General features: G+C 39.5%; 1 protein-coding gene across 11 annotated transcripts in view; it reads right to left on the bottom strand.

Annotated features, from left to right (window-relative positions):
* The window catches only part of Inpp4b (inositol polyphosphate-4-phosphatase type II B), a 796,958-nt gene that overhangs the window by 43,877 nt on the left and 731,101 nt on the right, over positions 1 to 21,980 (bottom strand). For all 11 annotated transcript variants that reach the window (XM_060393235.1, XM_060393232.1, XM_060393233.1 and 8 more), the window contains 2 exons: positions 18,243 to 18,355; positions 12,876 to 13,030 (listed from right to left, as the gene is read on the bottom strand). In XM_060393235.1, the coding sequence (XP_060249218.1) occupies positions 12,876 to 13,030; positions 18,243 to 18,355 (268 nt within the window). The remainder of the gene's footprint in view (positions 1 to 12,875; positions 13,031 to 18,242; positions 18,356 to 21,980) is intronic.

Below are 21,980 nucleotides of genomic sequence, written 5' to 3'. Positions count from 1 at the left end.
AACACACCTATGCAACAAAGACAAACACTACCTCAGAGTAAAGGGCTGGAAAACTGTTTTTCAAGCAAATGGTTCCAGAAAACAAGCTGGAGTAGCCATCCTAATATCTAATAAAATAGACTTTCAACCCAAGTTAATCAAAAAAGATAAGGGGGGCCATTTTCATCAAAGGAAAAATAAGGATATTCTCATCAAAGGAAAAATCCACCAAGAGGACATCACAATCTTGAATATCTATGCCCCAAATACAAGGGCACCGACATTCGTAAATGAAACATTATTAAAGCTTAAATCATACATTGATCCTAATACCTTAATAGTGGGAGACTTCAACACTCCACTCTCACCAAGGGACAGATCAACTAGACAGAAACCAAATAGGGAAATAAAAGCACTCACAGAATCCCTAAATCAAATGGACCTAATAGACATCTACAGATCATTTCACCCAAACTCAAAAGAGTACACCTTCTTCTCAGCACCGCATGGAACCTTTTCCAAAATAGACCATATAGTGGGCCACAAAGCAAGCCTCAACAGATACAAAAGGATTGAAATAATCCCTTGTATACTATCTGACCACCATGGACTAAAGCTCGACCTCAACAACAACAGAAACAACAAAAAGCCGAAACGCACATGGAAACTGAACAACTTACTACCCAATGACAGCTGGGTTAAGGAAGAAATAAAGAAAGAAATTAAAGACTTCCTAGAATTCAATGAAAAGGAAGGCACAACATACCCAAATTTATGGGACACATTGAAAGCAGTGCTCAGAGGAAAACTTATAGCACTAAGTGCCTGCAAGAAGAAATTCGTAACATCACATACAAACAACTTAATGGCCCAACTGAAAACCCTAGAAAAAAAAGAAGCAGATACACCCAAGAGGAGCAGACGGCTGGAAATAATCAAAATAGGGCTGAAATCAATCAACTAGAAACAAATAAAACTACCCAAAGAATCAATGAAACAAAAAGCTGGTTCTTTGAGAAAATCAACAAGATAGACAAACCCTTAGCCAAACTAACTAAAAAGCAGAGAAAAACTATCCAGATCAGCAAAATCAGAAATGAAAATGGGGACATAACCACAGACATTGAGGAAATCCAAACAATTATTAGGTCATACTACAAAAGCCTATATGCCACAAAATTTGAGAATCAAATGAAATGGATAATTTTCTTGAAATATTCCATCTACCAAAACTAAGTCAAGATCAGGTAGAAAGACTGAATACCCCTATATCTCCCAAGGAAATCGAAGCAGTCATTAACAGTCTCCCCTCCAAAAAAAGCCCTGGACCAGATGGCTTCAGCGCAGAATTCTACAAGACCTTCAAAGAAGTGCTAACTCCAATTCTCCTCAAGCTATTCCACAAAATAGAAACAGAAGGAATACTACCAAACTCATTCTATGAAGCCACAGTCACCTTAATACCTAAACCACACAAAGACCCAACAAAAAAAGAGAACTTTAGGCCTATCTCTCTTATGAACATTGATGCAAAAATACTCAATAAAATACTTGCAAACTGAATCCAAGAACACATCAAAGATATCATCCACCATGACCAAGTAGGCTTCATCCCAGGCATGCAAGGGTGGTTCAACATATGGAAATCCATCAATGTAATCCACTACATAAACAAACTGAAGGAGAGAAACCACATGATCATCTCCTTAGACACCGAAAAAGCATTTGACAAAGTCCAACACCCATTCATGTTTAAAGTCTTGGAGAGATCAGGGATACAAGGCACATACCTAAACATGGTAAAGGCAATATATAGCAAGCCTATAGGTAACATCAAACTCAATGGAGAGAAACTTAAATCAATCCCACTGAAATCAGGGACAAGACAAGGCTGTCCATTGTCCCCATATCTCTTCAACATATTACTTGAAGTCCTAGCCAGAGCAATAAGACAACTAAAGGAGATCAAGGGGATACAAATCGGAAAGGAAGAGGTTAAAGTGTCACTATTTGCAGATGATATGATAGTATACATGAGCGACCCCAAAAATTCAACCAGAGAACTCCTTCAGCTGATAAACACCTTCAGCAAAGTGGCAGGATACAAAATCAACTCAAAAAAATCAGAAGCCCTCCTATATACCAAAGACAAAAAAGCTGAGAAAGAAATTAGGGAAACAACACCCTTCACAATAGCCACTAATAATATAAAGTACCTTGGTGTGACTCTAACCAAGCAAGTGAAAGACCTGTTTGAGAAAAACTTCAAGTCTCTGAAGAAAGAAATCGAAGAAGATATCAGAAGATGGAAAGATCTCCTGTGCTCAAGGATTGGTAGGATTAACATTGTGAAAATGGCCATACTGCCAAAAGCAATCTACAGATTCAATGCAATTCCCATCAAAATACCAACTCAATTCTTTACAGACCTTGAAAAAAAGATTCTCAGCTTCATATGGAGAAACAAAAAACCCAGAATCTCCAAAATAATCCTGTACGACAACAGATCATCTGGAGGTATCTCCATTCCTGATCTCAAGCTGTACTACAGGGCAACAGTAATAAAAACTGCATGGTATTGGCATAGAAACAGAAAGGAGGATCAATGGAACCGCATAGAAGACCCAGAAATAAACCCACACACCTATGAATACTCAATATTCGACAAAGAAGCCAATTCCATTCAATGGAAAAAAGACAGCATCTTCAACAAATGGTGCTGGACCAACTGGATGTCTACATGCAGAAAAATGAAAATAGATCCATATTTATCACCCTGCACAAAACTAAAGTCAAAGTGGATCAAGGACCTCAACATAAAACCAGATAACCTAAATCAATTGGAAAAAAAGTGGGGAACAGCCTAGAACTCATTGGCACAGGAGACAACTTCCTGAACAGAACACCAACAGCACAGGCTCTAAAAGCAACAATCAATAAATGGGACCTCAGAGGACTAATATCCAGTATATACAAAGAACTAAAGAAGCTGAAAAGCAGCAATCCAAGTAATCCAATTAAAAAATGGGGAACAGAGCTAAACAGAGAATTCTCGACAGAGGAATATCGAATGGCACAAAAACACTTAAAGAAATGCTCATCCTCATTAGCCATCAGGGAAATGCAAATAAAAACGACCCTGAGATATCACCTTACACTCATCAGAATGGCCAAGATGAAAAACTCAAGCGATAACACATGCTGGAGAGGTTGTGGAGAAAGGGGAACCCTCCTCCACTGCTGGTGGGAATGTAAACTGGTACAACCACTCTGGAAAGCTATCTGGCGCTTTCTAAGACAAATAGGAACAGTGCTTCCTACAGACCCAGCTATACCACTTCTAGGTATATACCCAAAGTTTGTTCAAGTACACAAAAAGGACACTTGCTCAACCATGTTTATAGCAGCTCTATTTGTAATAGCCAGAACCTGGAAACAACCCAGATGTCCATCAACGGTGGAATAGGTACAGAAATTGTGGTATTTTTATACAATGGAATACTACTCAGCAATCAAAACGGAGGAAATCATGAAATTTTCAGGCAAATGGTGGGATCTAGAAAAGATCATTCTGAGTGAAATATCCCAGAAGGAGAAAGACAAACATGGGATATACTCACTTATATAGACCTATAAGATATGATAAACATAATGAAATCTATACACCTAAAAAAAAAAGATAATCAATTGAGCGGACATGGGGTAAGATGATCAATCCTCATTTAGAAAGACAGATGGGATGTGCATTGAACGTATGACAGGAGTCTACTGAGCGCATCTGAAAGACTAACTAGCAGTGTTTTCAAAGCAAAGACTCATGACTAAACCTTTTGCAGAGTACAGGGAATCATAAGAAAGAAGGGGAGTTAGTCTGATGGGGAAAGGATAGGAGCTCCACAAGGACCAAATATATCTGGGCACAGGTCTTTTCTGAGACTGACATTCAACCAAGGACCATGTATGGATATAACCTAGAACCTCCACTCAGATGTAGCTTGTGGTAGCTCAGTAACCAATTGGTTTCCCAAAGTGAGGGGAACAGGGACTATTTCTAACAGGAACTCAATGACTGGCTCTTTGGTCTCCCCACCCCCGAAGGGAGGAGCAGTCCTGTTAGGCCACAGAGGAGGGCTTTGCAGCCAGTCCTGAAGATACCTGATAAAACAGGATCAGATGAATGGGGAGGAGGTCCCCCCTATCAGTGGACTTGGAAAGGGGCACGGTGGAGATGAGGGAGGGAGGGAGGGACTGGGAGGGAATGAGGGATCGGGACACGGCTGGGATACAGAGTTAATAAAATGTAACTGATAAAAAAAATAAAATAAAAATAAAAAAAAGAAAAAAAAAGAAAAAAAAGAAAGTAACTGGAAATGACTCAAAGAACAATCAATAAGAGAACCTGTGAGGTAGTAGAAGTGTCAGTCTCAGGCTATATGAACATACTAAAAGGAAGTAGTTCTCGAAAAGCCACACAGTAGATCATGCTTTCTATTTACATATGTCCATGGGAGGCTAGAGAAGTGGTTGGCTGTAGATATCACAATTACATTGGAGACAACTGCCAGTAGATTTTGGTTTGTTTTTTGTGTGCTAACAAAGAAGTCCCAAGTTATTTTGTTGATGGTTTTATAAGCTTGTTACTCCAGTGAATGAACACACACACACACACACACACACACACACACACACACCAGCTAATACACAAATACTTTCATTTATTAGAAAAAGAAGAATGTTCTAAGTAAGTAAATAAATTCTTTAATTTCCTCAGTACAGTTTGAGGGCATCACAGCATCTACAGCTTTAGTGTGAACACTTACAGGGAGCCAGTCTGACAATGAATCAGCTTATAGCAGCAGCTTCAACAACAAACAGACAGAGACCATCACCATTCAGCACTGCTGACAGCCACACAGCCTTTAACGTTCACTGATGCTCACCGTGTAGCTAATTAGTGATTCGTGAGCGTTTATTTTACTACAAGTTCATGATCATGCTGGATACTGGGAAGAAACTCTGAATGTACCACATTAAACAGTTCATTGTCATCATATGCTTATTTCGTGTGTGTGTGTGTGTGTGTGCAGTCCCTTTTTACAGAGAAATATCTACGAGACTTTAGAATTTGTCCCCTCTTGTTAAGAGGTGGGAAAAGCAGGTAATTTAACATCAAGCATCATCCTTCCTCCTCTCTGTTCCGTGCTTACTCCGTGTGCCATATTGAAGCACACTTCTCTGCAGAGCTGGGTTCATGTTGAGTGTCTGTCTGTATTTTGAGTAGTGATCCTCTACAAACAATGCTGCAATGCTGGAGAAATGTCATATGACTTGTTATAGCTAACAAACTACCAATTTTGTAAATGATATGCTTTATAAATTATATTCCTGGTTCCCTATAATGATGTCATCCACGTTCATGTGAATTCTGGAGTGCTCTCGAATGGCATAGAATGGAGTAACTGTGCATAATTACACAGGGCTTTCAGCCATGATCCTGTGGGCACAAATATATTAAGCTAGACATCTGAACATCTCTAACAACTGTGATCTTCCATTCTGGAGCAAAGCTTGCAGCCTTTGGCTTGTGAAGACTTCCAGTATGTTCCATTGGACTAGACACTGGAGTAGCTCAGACAGAATTCAACTTAGAGGAAAGATTAGAATTTTTTTTATGATTATTGAAGGAATTCTGATGGAAGACAAGACTTTTAAGGGGTACACTAATAATGTATTTCTCTGTGTGAGAACAAGGGTAATAAGAACCAAGTATGCACACTCATGAACACCATTGAAGAAAAATGCTCAAGGACTGCTTAGGACAAAAATTAAAAAAAAAAAAAACTCATTAAGAAATTCTAAGGTTATGGTTCAGTTGGTAGAGCACTTGTCTTCTGTGAAGGAAGCTCTCAATTGGTCCCCAGTACTACATACAGCAGGTATGGTGGTGCATACCTGTGACCCCAGCACTTGGGAAGTAGAGGCAGGAGGATAAGAATTTTAATCCTTGAAAATAATGGTTCCAGATCTTGCTTGAGTAAGAGAACCTGTCTCAAAACAAACAAGAATCCACCATTAGGTTAGGTGGCTAAGTGGCATCTAGGAATGAGTGTTTTCACTCTGTCTCAATTTTCTTGGGAATGCATGGATTTCCCAGGTCTGTAGGTAACAGCTTTAAGAATGACCCCTCAGTCCAAATGCCTGCATCTTCACTTCTTTAATAAGAGAAAAATCCTTTCCACAACACATTTCTGCTATACCTCATTTTCCAAGTTCAGAAGCATCGGTCATTTCCCTAATCTGCTGCAATTTCATTTGTCTCTCTGCTGGAACTTTTCCTGCCTTGTCTAAAATACATCTCTGCTCCTCCAGCCTGCCTCAAGCTCACATCAAAACACCCGTCTTTCTCTCTCTAAACCCAAGGGAGCATTCAGTCCTATCCCACTGCACTTTGATGTTTTAAAAGTAAAAACAAACAAAATGCAGCCACAGCTACTTTACTCTTCTAGAACCTGACAGAAACACTAAAGGCCAGAGGTTGATAAATGTTGGAGTCAATTTTACCCTATAAGTATCCACAAACTCCCCCATACATGAAACACCAGGAAAGATAAACTAGAAGCAGATATTTGGATGGCTAATCAACATTTGCACAGTCACCCTCACACATGTTATAAATGCATAAGTTAAAGTATCACTTTTCATTCAAAACTCTTAAAGTGAGAGTGTTAGGAAATGTGGTGTGTGTGTGTGTGTTTTATAGCCCAGGCTGTCCTGGAAATCGCTCTGTAAACCTGGCTAACTCCAAACTCAGAGATTCATCTACCTCTGCCTCTCAAGTGCTGGGATTAAATGCATGCACCTCTACCACCCGTCTCTATATGTCTCGTATACTCTAAATTAGTATGGATATTTTAGAAAGTGACTCTGTAGCATCTAGCAGAATTGTGTGATGAGAGAAGCTTCAGGCAAAGATCAGAGTCAGCACAACAAGAGACACCTTGAGCTCTGGAACTGGCGAGGCCATAGGCTTCCAAACTCCTTGGAGCTTATACGATGACACCATGTACCCTGGATGCCAGTCGTGATGCTACCAAAGGCCACTTCTGTCCAGCTGGCTTGTGCTCATGCTTTTGTCTGATTCCTTTACTTTCCACATATTTTTTGTTCCATTACATGTTGGAATTATGTACCTTTATTTTGGGTTTTACAGCAATTTACAGCAAAATATTATCCCTGAACTTTTTTTTTTTTTTTTTATTAAAGCAGAACTGAGAAGTCTCTGGGGACCCATGGAGAGGATGCAAATTTGTTTGTATTATGAGATAAACAGGCGTCTTCAGTGGTCAGGAACGGATGCTGCAGTGTGGACCTGGAATGGTTCTGCAGCTCTTTTTATTAAAAAGGTACGTGGCCAATCTCTAGTGCTCCTGGGAGGCGGGACCTAACAGAAGTAGGTTATATTATTTTGGGTCTGATTTTGAAGAAAATAACATGTCCGTCCCCTTTCTATCTTCCTCACATTTTTTTCTGAATGACTCTGCAATGAGCACGCTCCTCTACCATAAGCTCTAGTCATGATGTATTGCCCCAGCAGGACCAAAGCGAGGAAGCTAAGTGATGATGGATGGAAGCTTAGGAAATCATGAGCCAAAATAAACTTTCACACACATCTCTGATCATGACCCCTCTGAGATTATTCCTGTTATTGGTCACAGATATAGTCACAGATAATACAGAAATTAATCACTGAAATTCTCGAGGGAGGCAACAGCAATAAGAGAAAATGTACCCTTACTTATACTATTCTCTACTGGCATAGCTTTTAAAACAAACTGCAGTTATCTGCCAGCTTCAGTTACTTATGTCTCCAGGGCTCACAAATCTTTGTAAATTATATCCTGTCCCTCCCCCATATAAAAATTCAGATGTGATATGCTGGGGTTGAGGCATTTCACATGGTAATAATCATCTAGGATTGGGGAGATGGCTCAGACAGTAAAGTACCACCCTGTGGCAGAACCATGAAGACCTGAGCTGTAACTCCATCTGTTACATAAACACCAGGCATGGTGATGTGAGTGACTACCTGAGCACCAGAGAGTCAAGGGACTAAGATAGGTGCATTCCTGATGTATCCTGGCCATCCAATCTACCTAGGCAATGGGCCTTGGGGTCAGTCTCTGTCTCAAAAGATAAGATGGAGAATCAGTTGAAGAAGACAACTGACATCAACCCCGGCCTCTACATGCATCTGGACACACGTGCCCCTGCACACCTCAGTGTACAAGTGTATGCTCAAAAGTTACATGTGTGCATGTGTGCATATGTACTCACACACACACAAATTTTACATAAAATCTGTAAGGCTACTGAGCCTTTAGTCTTTACTAAAAAACATAAGTATAGCTCTGTGCCTAAAAGGTGAACTGGTTACATAGCAAAACTTACCCTCACCTGTTTGTTTGTTTGTTTCCCAAGACAGGGTTTCTCTGTGTGTCCTTGGCTGTCATAGACTTGCACTGTAGACCAAGTTGGCCTCGAACTCACAGTGATCTGCCAGCCTCTGCCTCTCTGAGTGCTAGGATTAAAGACGTGCTCCACCATGCCCTGCTACACTCACCTTTCTTCTTAATAGTTTCTCAACTATTTTAATTTCAAGGGTCATGGTAGAATGACAAGGGTCAAGCAAGTGAAAAATATGTTCTTCTATATTATTTATACTATTTCCAGATATAGTCTATTAGTTCTTGTTTGGGAAATAATTATCCAATGGCATTTTGGTTTAATTTACTCTGTAGTGGCCTTTAAATGTCCCAACACATTATGTTAAAACAGATCTTTTAAATCCAGTCAAATTTATTGAGTCCTTAAAAATTGGATCTGTATATCTATTAAAGAAATGTATGTTTAGATTTCTGAAAAAAAAAATGCACCAAGATGAGTTAGCTTTTGGCTTTCAATGGAAACTCCAGAATTAAAAATAGAGGTGTCATTCCTATTCTTTTTTTCTTTAAAAACAAAATCCTCAAAACACAGAATCAATAAACAACTGGACAATTATGTATCCAACATTTTTTTTAAACTGTTTTGATAAGGAAGATTTTTGGCTGTCCAAACTATCACAAACTCCAGAAATGATAGAAAATGATTAAGTAAAGTAGATTCCTATTAAAACTGGTTAAACTGAGACTGACTTTGAGTGGTTATCACTCCTGGCTTTATCCCAGCAACCAGCCTCCGGGGACTCCTGCTTTTGTAGGTTTGTTTATTTGATTTAAGTATCTTCTGATGTGAGTGAGAGTGAGGGTTGATAATAATTGCCCTGGAAAACAGTCACCACTAAGAGATCCTGCCTGAGCAGGACTCACTCAGGTGTCCTGCTAAAGCTCACGCAAAGAGGAGGTCAAAAATCCAGTGCTTTGATTAAAAAAAGAAAAACAAACAAACAAAAAAACCAACTCATCATATCATGAGCATGGCACTGAAAGTAGAGCACTCAGACCTCAGTTTGTGACAGGATCAAGGACCAGGAATCTCACTATGCATTAACAGTGCAATAAGTGGTATGAGCCAGGCCTGACAGGCATCCCATCTCACTGACAGCACCACAGCATAGCATTCACCTTGCACTTGTGTGATTGGCTGGGATCTGCGGGTCACTGCATCGTGAGGGAATAGCCTGTGATAGCTCTTACAGACTTGAAAAGGCCTGCAAAGAGGGTCAGAATGACTCAAAGATAAGAAGAATTAACTGTTGATAAATAAAAATTAGAAGTCAAGTAAGTTAGAAAATACAATAAAAATTAAAACATGAGGCCAGTGAGATAGTTCAGGAGGAAAGGTATTCCTGCTTAGCCTAAGACCTAAGTTTGAATTCTAGGCCCCACATGGTAGAAGAGGAGACCTTGATTTGATAATTTTCCCTTTAACTGCCAAGATACAACACCACACACACACACACACACACACAGTAAATTAAAACTTTAAATATTCTCAAATTCAGTGTTGTAGCCCCTAGATACTGCTCAAGTTGCTAACTAACGTGCACCACGCACTTACCAGCCATACAGACCCAAAGGTAAGGAATCTGCAAAATGTAACTGTCTGGAGGGTTTGATAAGCACTTCAAGGTCACTATCTGGTGAGTGAGACTTTACAGACAATGGAGTAGAGAGGTTAGCAAATGACTTTATCACCATGGATAAAAAGCTGGACCATTTCAATGTCAAAAATTACCATTTCAAGATTCTGGCGATCAATTAAAGTCAACGAACTTGAGACATTCTTGTTCCTGACATACTGCTGTGAGAAAAGCAGGTGTCCCTGGGGGCACTTGGTGCTCTGCTGCCTGCACAGCCCTTATATTATAGCTATTTTATCCTGGACCAGACACTGCACTCTGTGTCTAAATACACTGGCGAACAAGATAGACTACGTAGGAATAAAGGAATAAAACTCCACCATTACACCCGACTCTTCATGAGTTATACAATGGGGCAAAGCACTCTTGTTTTCACATAACCTTGAAGCACATGACTTTAAACATGATTTCTGTTTTAACCAATGAACGTGAAGTAGGTGAATACATAATAAAATAATTTCAGTTCATCTCACTTGGGACGAAGGGTGAATGTGATTGGGAACTTAAAAATGGCTGGCTCTATCACTTTCTGAGTGTTGAAACGTCACTCTGGACATCAGGTCAATTGTCTAATAGAAGAAAATTTCAAGATAACTTTTTGAGACCAAAGCCCATGATTCTTTGTAAGGGTATATAATAATTATAACAATAAAAACATGTTAACTATTATTATTAAAACAATAATGATTAATATATATTCATCAACAATGTTCACAAGGAATCCTCAGGCTTCTTTTGACACATAGTATATTTTCATAATTAACATAACATTTGTAAATTCATGAATTGTTTTTAATGGCTTATTGTTTTAAATGTGTAAAGCTCATAGTATTTAATATATCATACTGGAATCAAACCTAAATCCCAACATACTCACAGACATAAAACTTACAAATTCTAAACTTAGCTTGATTTTACTTAGTATCAGAGTACCAAAATTATAAGCTTTGATGTTTAGCTTTTATTTAATAAATGTAACTTACACTGGGTCAAACATTAACATTTGTATTCCTCAACTCCCTTACTTCATGAAACTTCCAGGAAGTGATCCCTATTACTGTGTCAGCTTTGCACATGAGGACATTGAGGACCAAGACTTTGACTAACTTAACTTGCCTGGGGCACAAAGCAGCAGTGAGATGAACTTGTTCCTGAGTGATGTATGGTGAAGCCTGGACTCAAACTTAGGCCAACTGGCTTTGAGCCCTGAACTCTCACCTTTGGTGCTGTAATGACGGAACTGCATACCTATGAGCTTGTCTTACAGAGCCAAATACTCAAAGAGAGAAATGCGGACAATTACATGTTTGTATTTTAAAAATATATGTGCATACCTACACTCATTTCCAAAGAAACCCTAAGACTCTAAAATAATGACTTAATATATACAAAACTAAGGAATAAAATTGACTAACTTGAAAGTTAGTATAGAAGCATTTCAAAAAGAAAATAATATCAGAGTAATAGAAACATGGAATTTAAAAGATATAATTGGATTTAGGTTAAATCTCTAGCAGTTTAATTTTTAAGAACAATTCTAAATCACAAACTTCCATAAATGTCACATCATGAATAATTAAGTTTTATATACAATGCCAATTATGAGCAAACCTATGTAATACAAAGATACACATTCTTGTGGTTCAGCATGCATATAAACATGTCTTCTCTTTGCCTGTTTGAAAACTTTGCTTTCTAATTTAGGGGTCCTCCCTTCCTATATTGAATAATTAGAAGACAGTTTCCTCCTTTAGATGTCTGATGTTGTTAGTCGTGTCAGCCCTGTGACACCTACATGCTGTGCTCTTCCACAGCTGGGCACTCACAGCAACACCTTCACACTCAGCATTTCCCCCATTAGTGCTGGAAGATTATTTTTGAAAGAAATTCATAGCAATTAAACACATTTTATGTGGCTGAGATGTTCATGCCAGGCTTCCAAACCATCCTCAAATTGTTATCAAAACTGATGATAGAACTCTTACGGAACAATGAAAATGCAAGGAGATGTGGAAAGATGTAAAACAGAAAACTCCAGAAGCCACTAGGTAGAGGAAAACACAGGCATTGCAGCAATGCGGGCATACATCTGTGTCTCCACTGGGAGACTCAAAACTGGAAATAAAGTCCAGTAAGGCAGGCAGGAAGTAGCAGGAAGCAGCTCTCAGTGGAGCCCAGAAACCTCTCCTAAGCTGATTTCTGTAGCGTCACTTTAACATTAACATGTGTCCTTGCTGACAGACATTTTCAATGAAACACCTTTTCTTTCCATTATGGCTTCCTTTGAGTTCTGATTTAATTACTGTGGAAATTAATCATTACATGACTCAAGGCAAAGCATTTTAAATGTCGGCAACGTTGTAATATCAGCTCTCTCAATTATCAGAGTAACTCTGCCTTTTCAACAGAGAATGTCGCCAATGCAAAATACTGCCAACCATAGTTGCAGTCTGGAGAGTTTTGGTTTGTCTGTTGACCTGGTCTTACTTTGAACATACTCAGACCTGTCAAGAAAATACACTTTTTAAGGGGTGTCTTAGCTAGAAATGAAGAACTAATAAAGTATGGCTTCCCTGTGTATTACTGAATGTAAGCATGGCTAGAATTACTTTTATTGTCCCACAAGAATAGGGAGAATGCTTCGAAGTGAAGATGTGGACCTGCAATGACATCATTGTTCAGTCTTCTAGCTAGGTGTGTCTTTAAAAAGTTAAAGTGATCTTAACATGAAAAGAATGTCAGGTGGGACCGATACCTTCTCATGCAGTCCAACGCGCGGACGAAGAAGTCTTTGTGCAGTTGATGCTCATCTCGGAGGATGGAGCACTGCTCGAGCGTCACCGACATGGACGTCCTGTCTTTGGCACTTTTACAGCAGGTAAAGCGGATACCATTGAGTTTGCGGCAGATCTGCAAGAGCCAAGGGAAAACAGGAATCAAGCTTTATTCTGTCTAACCCTACCAAACGTAAACATATCCTCCATTTCAAGATCTAAGCTGGAGGGCTAGCTTTAACTTGTTTCTCTGAGTGGAAAGCGTGGGGTTATCAAAACCAACATATGTGATCTCAAAGATACCAATGAGGGAATGCAGGTTGCCTCAGTTGCATAAATGCCACTTACAGCTCAGGAGCAATAGCTAGCTAAAAAAGAAGTAAGCCCTATAGTTCCCAGGTTAGACGCTTGGACGTATACCCAGAGTCTAATTATTTTCAAAACCAACCAGCCTAAATCTCACCACTGATGCAGGAGGGTCTCGTTCTTAGGGTCTGAGAAACACTGAAGAAAGACCCCAGACTCAAGGAGCATGCAAAAGCAAGGAACGTTTATTCTATAGAGAGTTACCAGCGTGCTGAGACCACCATTCCTTAGACTCGGACAGTGAAGTACGCACACAGTTCCAATTTAAAGGTAATTAAGGAGCATTCCTGAAGGAGTGAGGTAACCATTGATAGGTTGACTCGGGAGGTATGGAGGTTAGGATTGGCTAAACATTTAGGAACTTTCCAGAGTTGCTAAGGTCTTTTCCTCAGGTTTGCCTAATCATTATACTTAGCGCAAGCCCATGTGTTGACCTTTAAGCTGATTGGCTGCCTGTGAGCTGCATTTTTTTTTCCAGGAAACTGTTTTTCTATGTTTAGAGCATAGAGTCAGATTAGCTAAACAGATTGGGGCCTTGTGGGAGTCTTTCGGAGGTTTTGGAGTTATTCGACCTCTCATCATGAAGTCTCACCCCTACCTTGGGAAATACTGCAATTGATGACGCTGGGGAAGGGGTCGATTTACATCAGAGTTTCTATATATGCCATCCTACTTGTGCTCCAGTAGGGGCCTGCGTGGATTCGGTGAGTTTAATAAGAAAACATGAGATAGGGAGGGAAACTGGCAGTGTGGGTAGAGAAGATGGATTAGAGGGAAGGAAATGGGGGTGTTTTTGATTAAACCACAGTATATGGATGTACAAAATCCTCAAGTTATATAAAAATAAATAAAGGCACTTACTGAAAATAGCAACTTTCTTTGTAACAGCCAGAAACTGGAAGCAACCTACATGTCTCTCAATCAAAGAATGGATAAAGGAAATGTGGTACATTTACACAGCTTTTAAAAACAGACCTCATGCAATTTGCAGGCAGATGGATGGAACTAAAAAATATCATCCTGAGTGAGGTAACCAAGACTCAGAAAGACATACATGGTATGTACTCACTTATAAATGGTTATTAGCCATAAAGTACAGGATAATCATGCTACAATACACAGATCCAAAGAAGCTAAGTAACAAGGAGGCCTTAAGGGAGGATTCCTCTATCTCACACAGAAGGGGAAATAAAATAGCCATCGGAGGTGGATGGAGGGAGGTAACTGGGTAACAGAGGAAATGGGGATAGAAATAACTGGGTAGGAGAGGGGATGAGATGGGAAGCAGGTGTGGGGATTAAGAGTAGGGAGAGCTGGGGAGAGAGGGCCAGGTGAGAGAACAGAAGCTAGAGATAGGGGGGCGTCTCTTGGACCTGCCAGAAACCTGGTATAAAGGAGGCCCCAGGAAGTTGATGGGGCCACCCTAGCTGAGACTCCTTGGGGGACATGGAGACTGAAATGGCCACACCTAGTAGCCAGGAAGGACTTCCAGTCAGGGATAAGACACCAACACACCCACAAAACCTTCAGCCCAAAATTTGTCCTGCCTACAAGATGTGCATGAACAAAGATGGAGCCAAGATTGGGGGAATGACTAACCAAAGACTGGCCCTACTTAAGTCCCATTCTATAGGAGAGAACCACTCTCTGACACTATTAATATTACTCCTCTATGCTTGTGGATGGGAGCCTAACAGGCCTCTTCTGAGAGGCTTCTCCCAGCAGCTGATGGAAACAGATGCAGAGACACACAGCCTCACATTAGACAGAGCTTGGGGAGACCTATGGAAGAGTTGGAGGAATGACTGAGGGAGAGAGAGGGGTCAAGGACTCCACACGAAGACCTACAGTGTCAACTAACCAGGACCCATGGGGGCTCACAGAGACTGAACTACAAACCAAAGATCATAAATGAAATGGTCCTATGCCCCTTTCCCATACACAGCAGATGTGCAGCTTGGTCTTCATGCGGATCCCCCAGCAGCCAGAGCAGGGGCCCTCTCTGGCTCTGACGCCTGCCTTTGGATCCAGTTTACCTAAATGGGCTGCCTTGTCTTGCCTCAGTGGGAGAGGATGTGCCTAGTCCTGCAGTGACTTAATGTGCCATGGTGAGTTAATACCCATGAGGAACATCCCCTTTCTCTGAAGGAGAGGGGAGAATGGGGGAGGAGGAGTGTGTGGGAGAGGACTGAGAGAAGAGGAGGGGACTGTGATCAGGATGTAAAGTGAAAAAAGAAATTTTAAATATGTTTGCTGGACTTGAATTTATGTTCCAAAATATCTATATATGGGAACCATGTGGCTATATTGGGAACATTAAATTAGCCACAATTATTGCACATTGACTCTCTCTCTCTCACACATATGCTTTTATGTATTATATTTTATAATACACAAACATATGCTCTTATAATGAACTGAGCATGAACCCTAGAGGAGGCCATAACTACCCTCACTTTACAATGGGAAACTGCAGCTCATGTAAGCTACGTGACCTGTGCACAACAGAGCAGGGAGAGGGTGCAAACAAGTCTACGTAAGACCAAACACCCAGCTTTCACTTTGGTGTCTCTGCTGTTCTTCTGCGAATATTGTTGTTAGAAGACAGAAAGAGCCTCCCACTCAGGAACACCCGTTTTCTCATTCTCTTGCTTTTACCATGCAGACCTCTGCTCCCCTCTCTTCTAGCCTTGATGGGTTTCTGAGGCAAGATACCAATAATTAACTGCAGCATCAGCAATGCTAATAAATGTGCATTTAAGATAAAATTAATGTGACAATAACCATCTACTTTATTATCTGTAATCAACAAGGCCTTAAAAGTGTCTGCTTGGAGAAGAAACATTAAAACAGTTTTTATTATGAAATTCTTTCACTGTATTTTAATTGTGGTTCTGGTACTTAAATTAAGATTTATATGGCCCCAGTAATTCAGATTTTCATTCCTTCTATTCCCAATAAATGTAGCTCCAGAAAAATGAGAGTATGGTTTTACTATGTAATTATTCTTTCTTAAAAAATGTTAGTTCTTTCAGATAAATAGTATTTCACATTTTTTAAAAGCTGTCTATATTCACAGTCATAAAATATACCTTAATAGGTGCTTTTGAGATATAATTTTTAAAATAATTAATATTCTTTAAAATACATTGCTATTTTCACATATGCCTCTCCTTCTTGAGGTGCTGTGCATTTAAAAATCAAATGCAGGTGGGATGTTTCTCCATGATAAGCAAGAGAAGTCTTGATTTCTGTCTCTCTTTTGAATGATACAAGCTTACTTGTACATAAGCAGATAGCATTTGTTTTTTTTTTAATTTTTCTTATTATTTAAATTAAATCAAGAAAAAATCAAACAACTTATGTGTTTTAATTAGACGGTGAAACATTGACAAAGACAGTATTTCAGTAGACAGATATAAGAAGAAGAAAAGAGGAAATAAAAATAAAAAAGCCTTTTGGTAATGTCTGAAGAATTCCCATGTTTCTTAATTGAAAGAGTATTATTAAGTTGTTCTGTTTCAAAAATTGATATTGAAACTAAGCTTTCAACTTAGAGTAATGTTGGGGATTACACAATCAGCTTTATGCTATACAAGGACCTTATGTGATTGGTGCACATATCAGAAGAACATTTTAGAAATATGCAGGGTTGATGAGGAATGTTTATATAGTCAAATGGAAAATTCATATACTAAGAAAAGATATCCACTCTTGTGTCATGTAGCTACCTTTTGGTTTGTCTTTTTAGATGATTTTACCTCATGTATACAATGTCATAATCATATGGCCACCAGATGTTGGAGGGCCTTGCAAACGATCAGACTTCCTAAATACTGTAATGTTTTCAGTGAAATATGCAAACTAACATAAGGCTTACATCAGCAAAATTTTTGCAAACTAATAACCACGGTTGTTTCTGAAGACACACAGAATTCTGTAAGGAGCACGATGCAAGCATGGCCCATCTAAGAGCAGCATTTGCCGGTTCTGTTACCTTTGATGTTCTTTTCCAGCACATTCAGGATGCATGACAGGAGCTCTCTTCTGCCTTGTTCTTGGTTGATTATTTTATGTGGTTTCATGGTAAATTATCCCTTCCTTTTTATCCAGAAGAGACTACATAGCATTGGTAAGAGTAGTGACGCTCATTTAAATGCTTTTGATGAAAAATAAATAACACGTGCTGCAACTAATGGACCTGAACTGCAGATTGTAGGAGTGACACAGCCAACACCATAAATAAGACCCTCTTTACAGACATCTCCCGGTGCCTTTACTGGAGAAAGGATGCTTTCCCAATGAATGTTCCTGCTATCTGAGATTTTAACAAACTTCTTAGTTTCAATATGAACTCTGTTTCAAATTGCCAGACAAAAGCTTAAAAACAAAGGCATGATTCTCTTCCTAATTCTAGTGAAAGTCTATGCAGGAAAACAAGCAGATTTTCCACCCTGAGGGTGTTGTTAAGTGAGAGAGCACCACACACAATTCAGCTCGTTACCATATTACAATCAATCAGTAATAAATTCTATGCCAACATCTACATTAACAAACACATTTATAAGCTCATTAACTGAACAATATGTCCATGAGTTTTAAGCGGGGGATCTGGCAACCATACAATTTGAATCACATGTCTCAATGGTGGCAGCTTAAAATTGTGATTGCTACAGAACATTGACAGTTGTCCACAGCACAGAACACCAAGGAAATTACACATGCGTCTTTTTGACCTTTGGAGTGGCAGGCAAACCCAAAGTTGGTAAGGGTCAATAAGGAGTATCTTTCCATGTTGAGTTCATCTTTCACCATCTCTATTGATAATACGACCAACAAATAGATGGATGATGTCTTGCCAAGTGGATAATGCAAAATGATAACTAGAAACCAAACCTTGGGCCTTAGACTGTGCACCACAAGTCCCTGACCACACTTGTTCCTCATGGTATGCCAGGGGAAAGCTGGGCACAAGTGCTTACCGTTGCTGCCAGCCACATGATTTCTACATTCTTTCTTTTTTTGGCTTGAATATTTTGATGGAGATTGTCCAACAATCCTTTTAAGTCGTTTTGTTCCTGAAAATGTGATATATCTAAAGGATGAAAAATAAAGAAGAAAACCAAGAAACAGTGTCAGCATGAAGCTTCCTATGGAGTTTTCTTGCATCATTTCTGCAAATGCAACTTTCAAAACAAGAAATGTCCTGTGGAGCAATGAATAGGTAAAGAAAATCATATTAATCCCTTCAGCTTTATCCTTTGTTTGGTCACGTGCTTTAGTGTCCTGTCCCTCTATTCTATGTAACTATGGTAATATCAAATTGCCCATGAAACACTTTTGAGACAGGGTTTCTCTGTGTACTCTGTGTAGCCTTGGCTGTCCTGGACTCAATTCGTTGATCAGGCTGGCCTTGAACTCACAGATATCCACCTGCCTCTGCCTCCCTGAGTGTTGGGATTACAAGTATGTGCCACTGAGCCTGGAAAAAAAAACATTTTTTCATAAAGATGCTGTTGCTTTGATTTAGGTGGCATAAGCCAGAGATATGTTGAGATACAATCTCTCCTTGTGACTAAGCCACTAACCTGGATCAAGGTTAGATATTAAGTTGGACATCATGTGTGAACAAACTCTGAAAGTTCAATTTATAAATATAGAGCCAGTTTTTTAACAGAAAGATTCCGCAGTCTTGATGCTATTGACATTTTGGGTCATGTAAGATCTGTTTTAAATTTATTTTTATTTTTAATTTGGGAGGGAGCTACTGGCTATTATGGAATTTCTAGCTGCTTCTGTGAGCTCTCAGACACCAGAAGCAAGCAATCTTTTCATTTTGACGGTGAGAACTGTGTCTAGGCATTGTCAGGTATTCCTTACAGGAAAAGGAAGAGCCATTGCTGTCAGTGAGCACAGATGTGACAGGGCAAGGGGATAGCAAAGCAACAGCGAAAGGCAGAATGGAACTAAAGGGGGACGAGGAATGTGCTGTAGCTCAGATGTCTGCATTCTAGTAACTAAAACATGGGTGACAAATGGCCGCCACTTTACACAAAAGCCGAAGACAATGCACAATTATGAACCAAATGTTCCTGAGACTTGATGAACGATGTATCAATGAGAAGGACAAAAATGCTTTTTAAAAACAGTGTTGGATCTGTAATGTGTAGTATGAAAAAATACTGGGAGCTCCCTATCTGAGGCATGAGGAATTTCTGTGATCGTTGACCAAGGCTAAAAAACAGGATGTTCAGGAACTAAAATGAGACCACGTCTACTTTATCCAATTACATGGAAGATACACAACAGACATTCCCCGCTCCAGTCACAAAACTAACTCAGATTTGCTTTGACAGAGATGAGAGTTTGTAATTTCCTAGTTTGTTTCAGATGCTTCATTAGGAAAATGACATATGTAAGTGGTTCCTGACAGCATCTCCAGAGACTAGAGGAGGTTTCGCAGTGAACTCTGTACCAATGCACATGCGTAAAAAGCACAAATGGCGTGGAAGAGGAACGCTCACTGAAAACAATCATACCTCACATCAGGTATCTTGAGTACAGAATAAAATGGATATTCTTTCATTATATAGTCTATGTCACAGAAAAAAAGATTTAAAATATCTATGAGAAATATGCACATGATTTTACTAAATGATGTAAACTTCAAAGTCAAACTTTCACTGTGGAACTAACGCCGGTTCTCAAAGAGAAAGTCCGACTCGCAAGCACTCCTAGGGCTGCTATTTGCTGTCAATAGACAGCAAAACCAAAAGCAACTTGGGGAAGAGTTTATTTTGCTTACACTTCTACATCACAGCTAACCATCTAAGGAAACCAGAGCAGGAACTCAAGACAGGAATCTGGAGGCAGGAACTAAAGCATACACCTTGGACGAACACTGTCTGCTGGCTTGTTTCTAGATTCGCTGAGCTTTCTCTCTTATACAGTCCACTATACCCTCTCAGAGATGGCATCCCACCCCAGTGAACTAGGACAATCTATAAGAAGAAAGTGCACCACAGACTTGCCTATAGACAAATCTTATAGAGACATAGAACCATGAGAGAAAGAATCCATGGTGTAAGAGCCTCCTTTAAAATCTTTATGATTGAATGAGGAAAAAATAGATTTTCAAGCTCATATTAAGTACAAGGAAGTGAACTGTGGGTCTGACCAGTAAGTAAAGATGTCAGGTCTGATGGAAAGAGTGGGTAGTTCTAGGAGAACAGGAGGGTGCAGAGTGTCATAAAGGAAATACTCTGGGCCTCTAGAAACATTTGAGGTCAAGGGACAAATAGAGCGAATGCATGGGCACAGGCAGCAGTGCTGTGGCACCTGGAGTGTGCAAGACCCCACATCTCTGTTCTCAGTGGGCCTGAGCCTAGTGTCTCTCTGGGATGTAGAGTCTGAGCTTCAGGCAGAAAACACCAACCAGCAGTCACTCACACCTTCAAGGTCCCAAAGATTCTTTTGAATCCAGGTCATTCAATTCTATTTCAACCATTTTTAAACCGATGTAAAATGATAAGTCTAATTTAATTTAAAGTAAAGTCTGATGCTGCAATCCAGAAATGAACACAAGTAATTAATTAATGTACACGTTATTAAATATTTGCTATCTCCTTGCACACAAAGAAAGTGGTAACTATGTGAAGTAATAGATACATTAAATAATTTGTCTATGATGGTTATTATTTGTATATTAAACTACTAAATTGTCTTCCTTATGTGTACAATCTTTAATTATTAAAATGATTAATGTGACACCCCAGGTAGTAACATATCATACACACATACACACATCTGATGTGTAACAAAACTTTTGTGAGATAACATCCTACTATATGTGGTGCATCATGTTTGTATTCTACCTATCTAAAAAATTCTAGCTGCAACCCACCAAAAGGATACAGCACCAACAAAGAGGACCAGTATAAAACCTTGCAACGCATTGGCTTGGAGAAGCTTCATGGCAGCATGCATGCTATAATTTGGGTGTTGATTGCCCTCCCAAAGCCACATAGTAAGTGCAGTTCCTTGCATACAGTGGTTCCAAGGGTGGTCCTGGGAAGAGTAAAACCTTGAGGACATGGGCCCTGTAGCTGCTTAGGGTACAAGGTGGGGCTCTCAAAGGAGACTTTGGGACTCCAGCCTTTTTTCCTTTCTTTCTTTTGCTTCCTGGCCTGACCATAATGTGATTTTTCTCTACCATATATGACTGCCATGACAGTCTGACAAGCCCAAAGCAGTGACACCAATTAATCAAGGCCCTTGAAATAGCCAAAGTACAACTTTTCTTTTATACGTTTGCTATCTGAGTTATTTTGTTACAGTAAACTAACATCAGTTAGCATAAAAAGCAGTATTTTCCTTTTCAAAAAGGAAGCTCACAACGAGTCTCTGAGCTCCTAGGAACTCTAGAATTCACCCCAATCTTATTTGCACCTTTATAATTAGTTGGGGTTTTACAATCATCTCTGACATTTTTATAACAGACTAACCTATTTAGAACAAAGCATTTAGGTTTACTAAAAAGGTATTTTTTCATTGTTGACATGGGAGCTTATGATAGGAGTATCACAAGAGGTTGTGGAAGATGATTAAAGCCTGAAACTACCCAGGCACTCATGAGATCTCAAAAATGAGGTAACCCCAACAAGATGAGCATAATAGCCACATCAACTGACATGACAAAGTTGTTGGGAGAAACTCACAAG

The sequence above is a fragment of the Meriones unguiculatus genome, chromosome 10 (genome assembly GCF_030254825.1).
Source record: "Meriones unguiculatus strain TT.TT164.6M chromosome 10, Bangor_MerUng_6.1, whole genome shotgun sequence".
Classification (NCBI taxonomy): Eukaryota; Metazoa; Chordata; class Mammalia; order Rodentia; family Muridae; genus Meriones; species Meriones unguiculatus.
The sequence above is the reverse complement of the archived record's forward strand: the minus strand, read 5'-3'. Positions and strand labels throughout refer to the sequence as shown.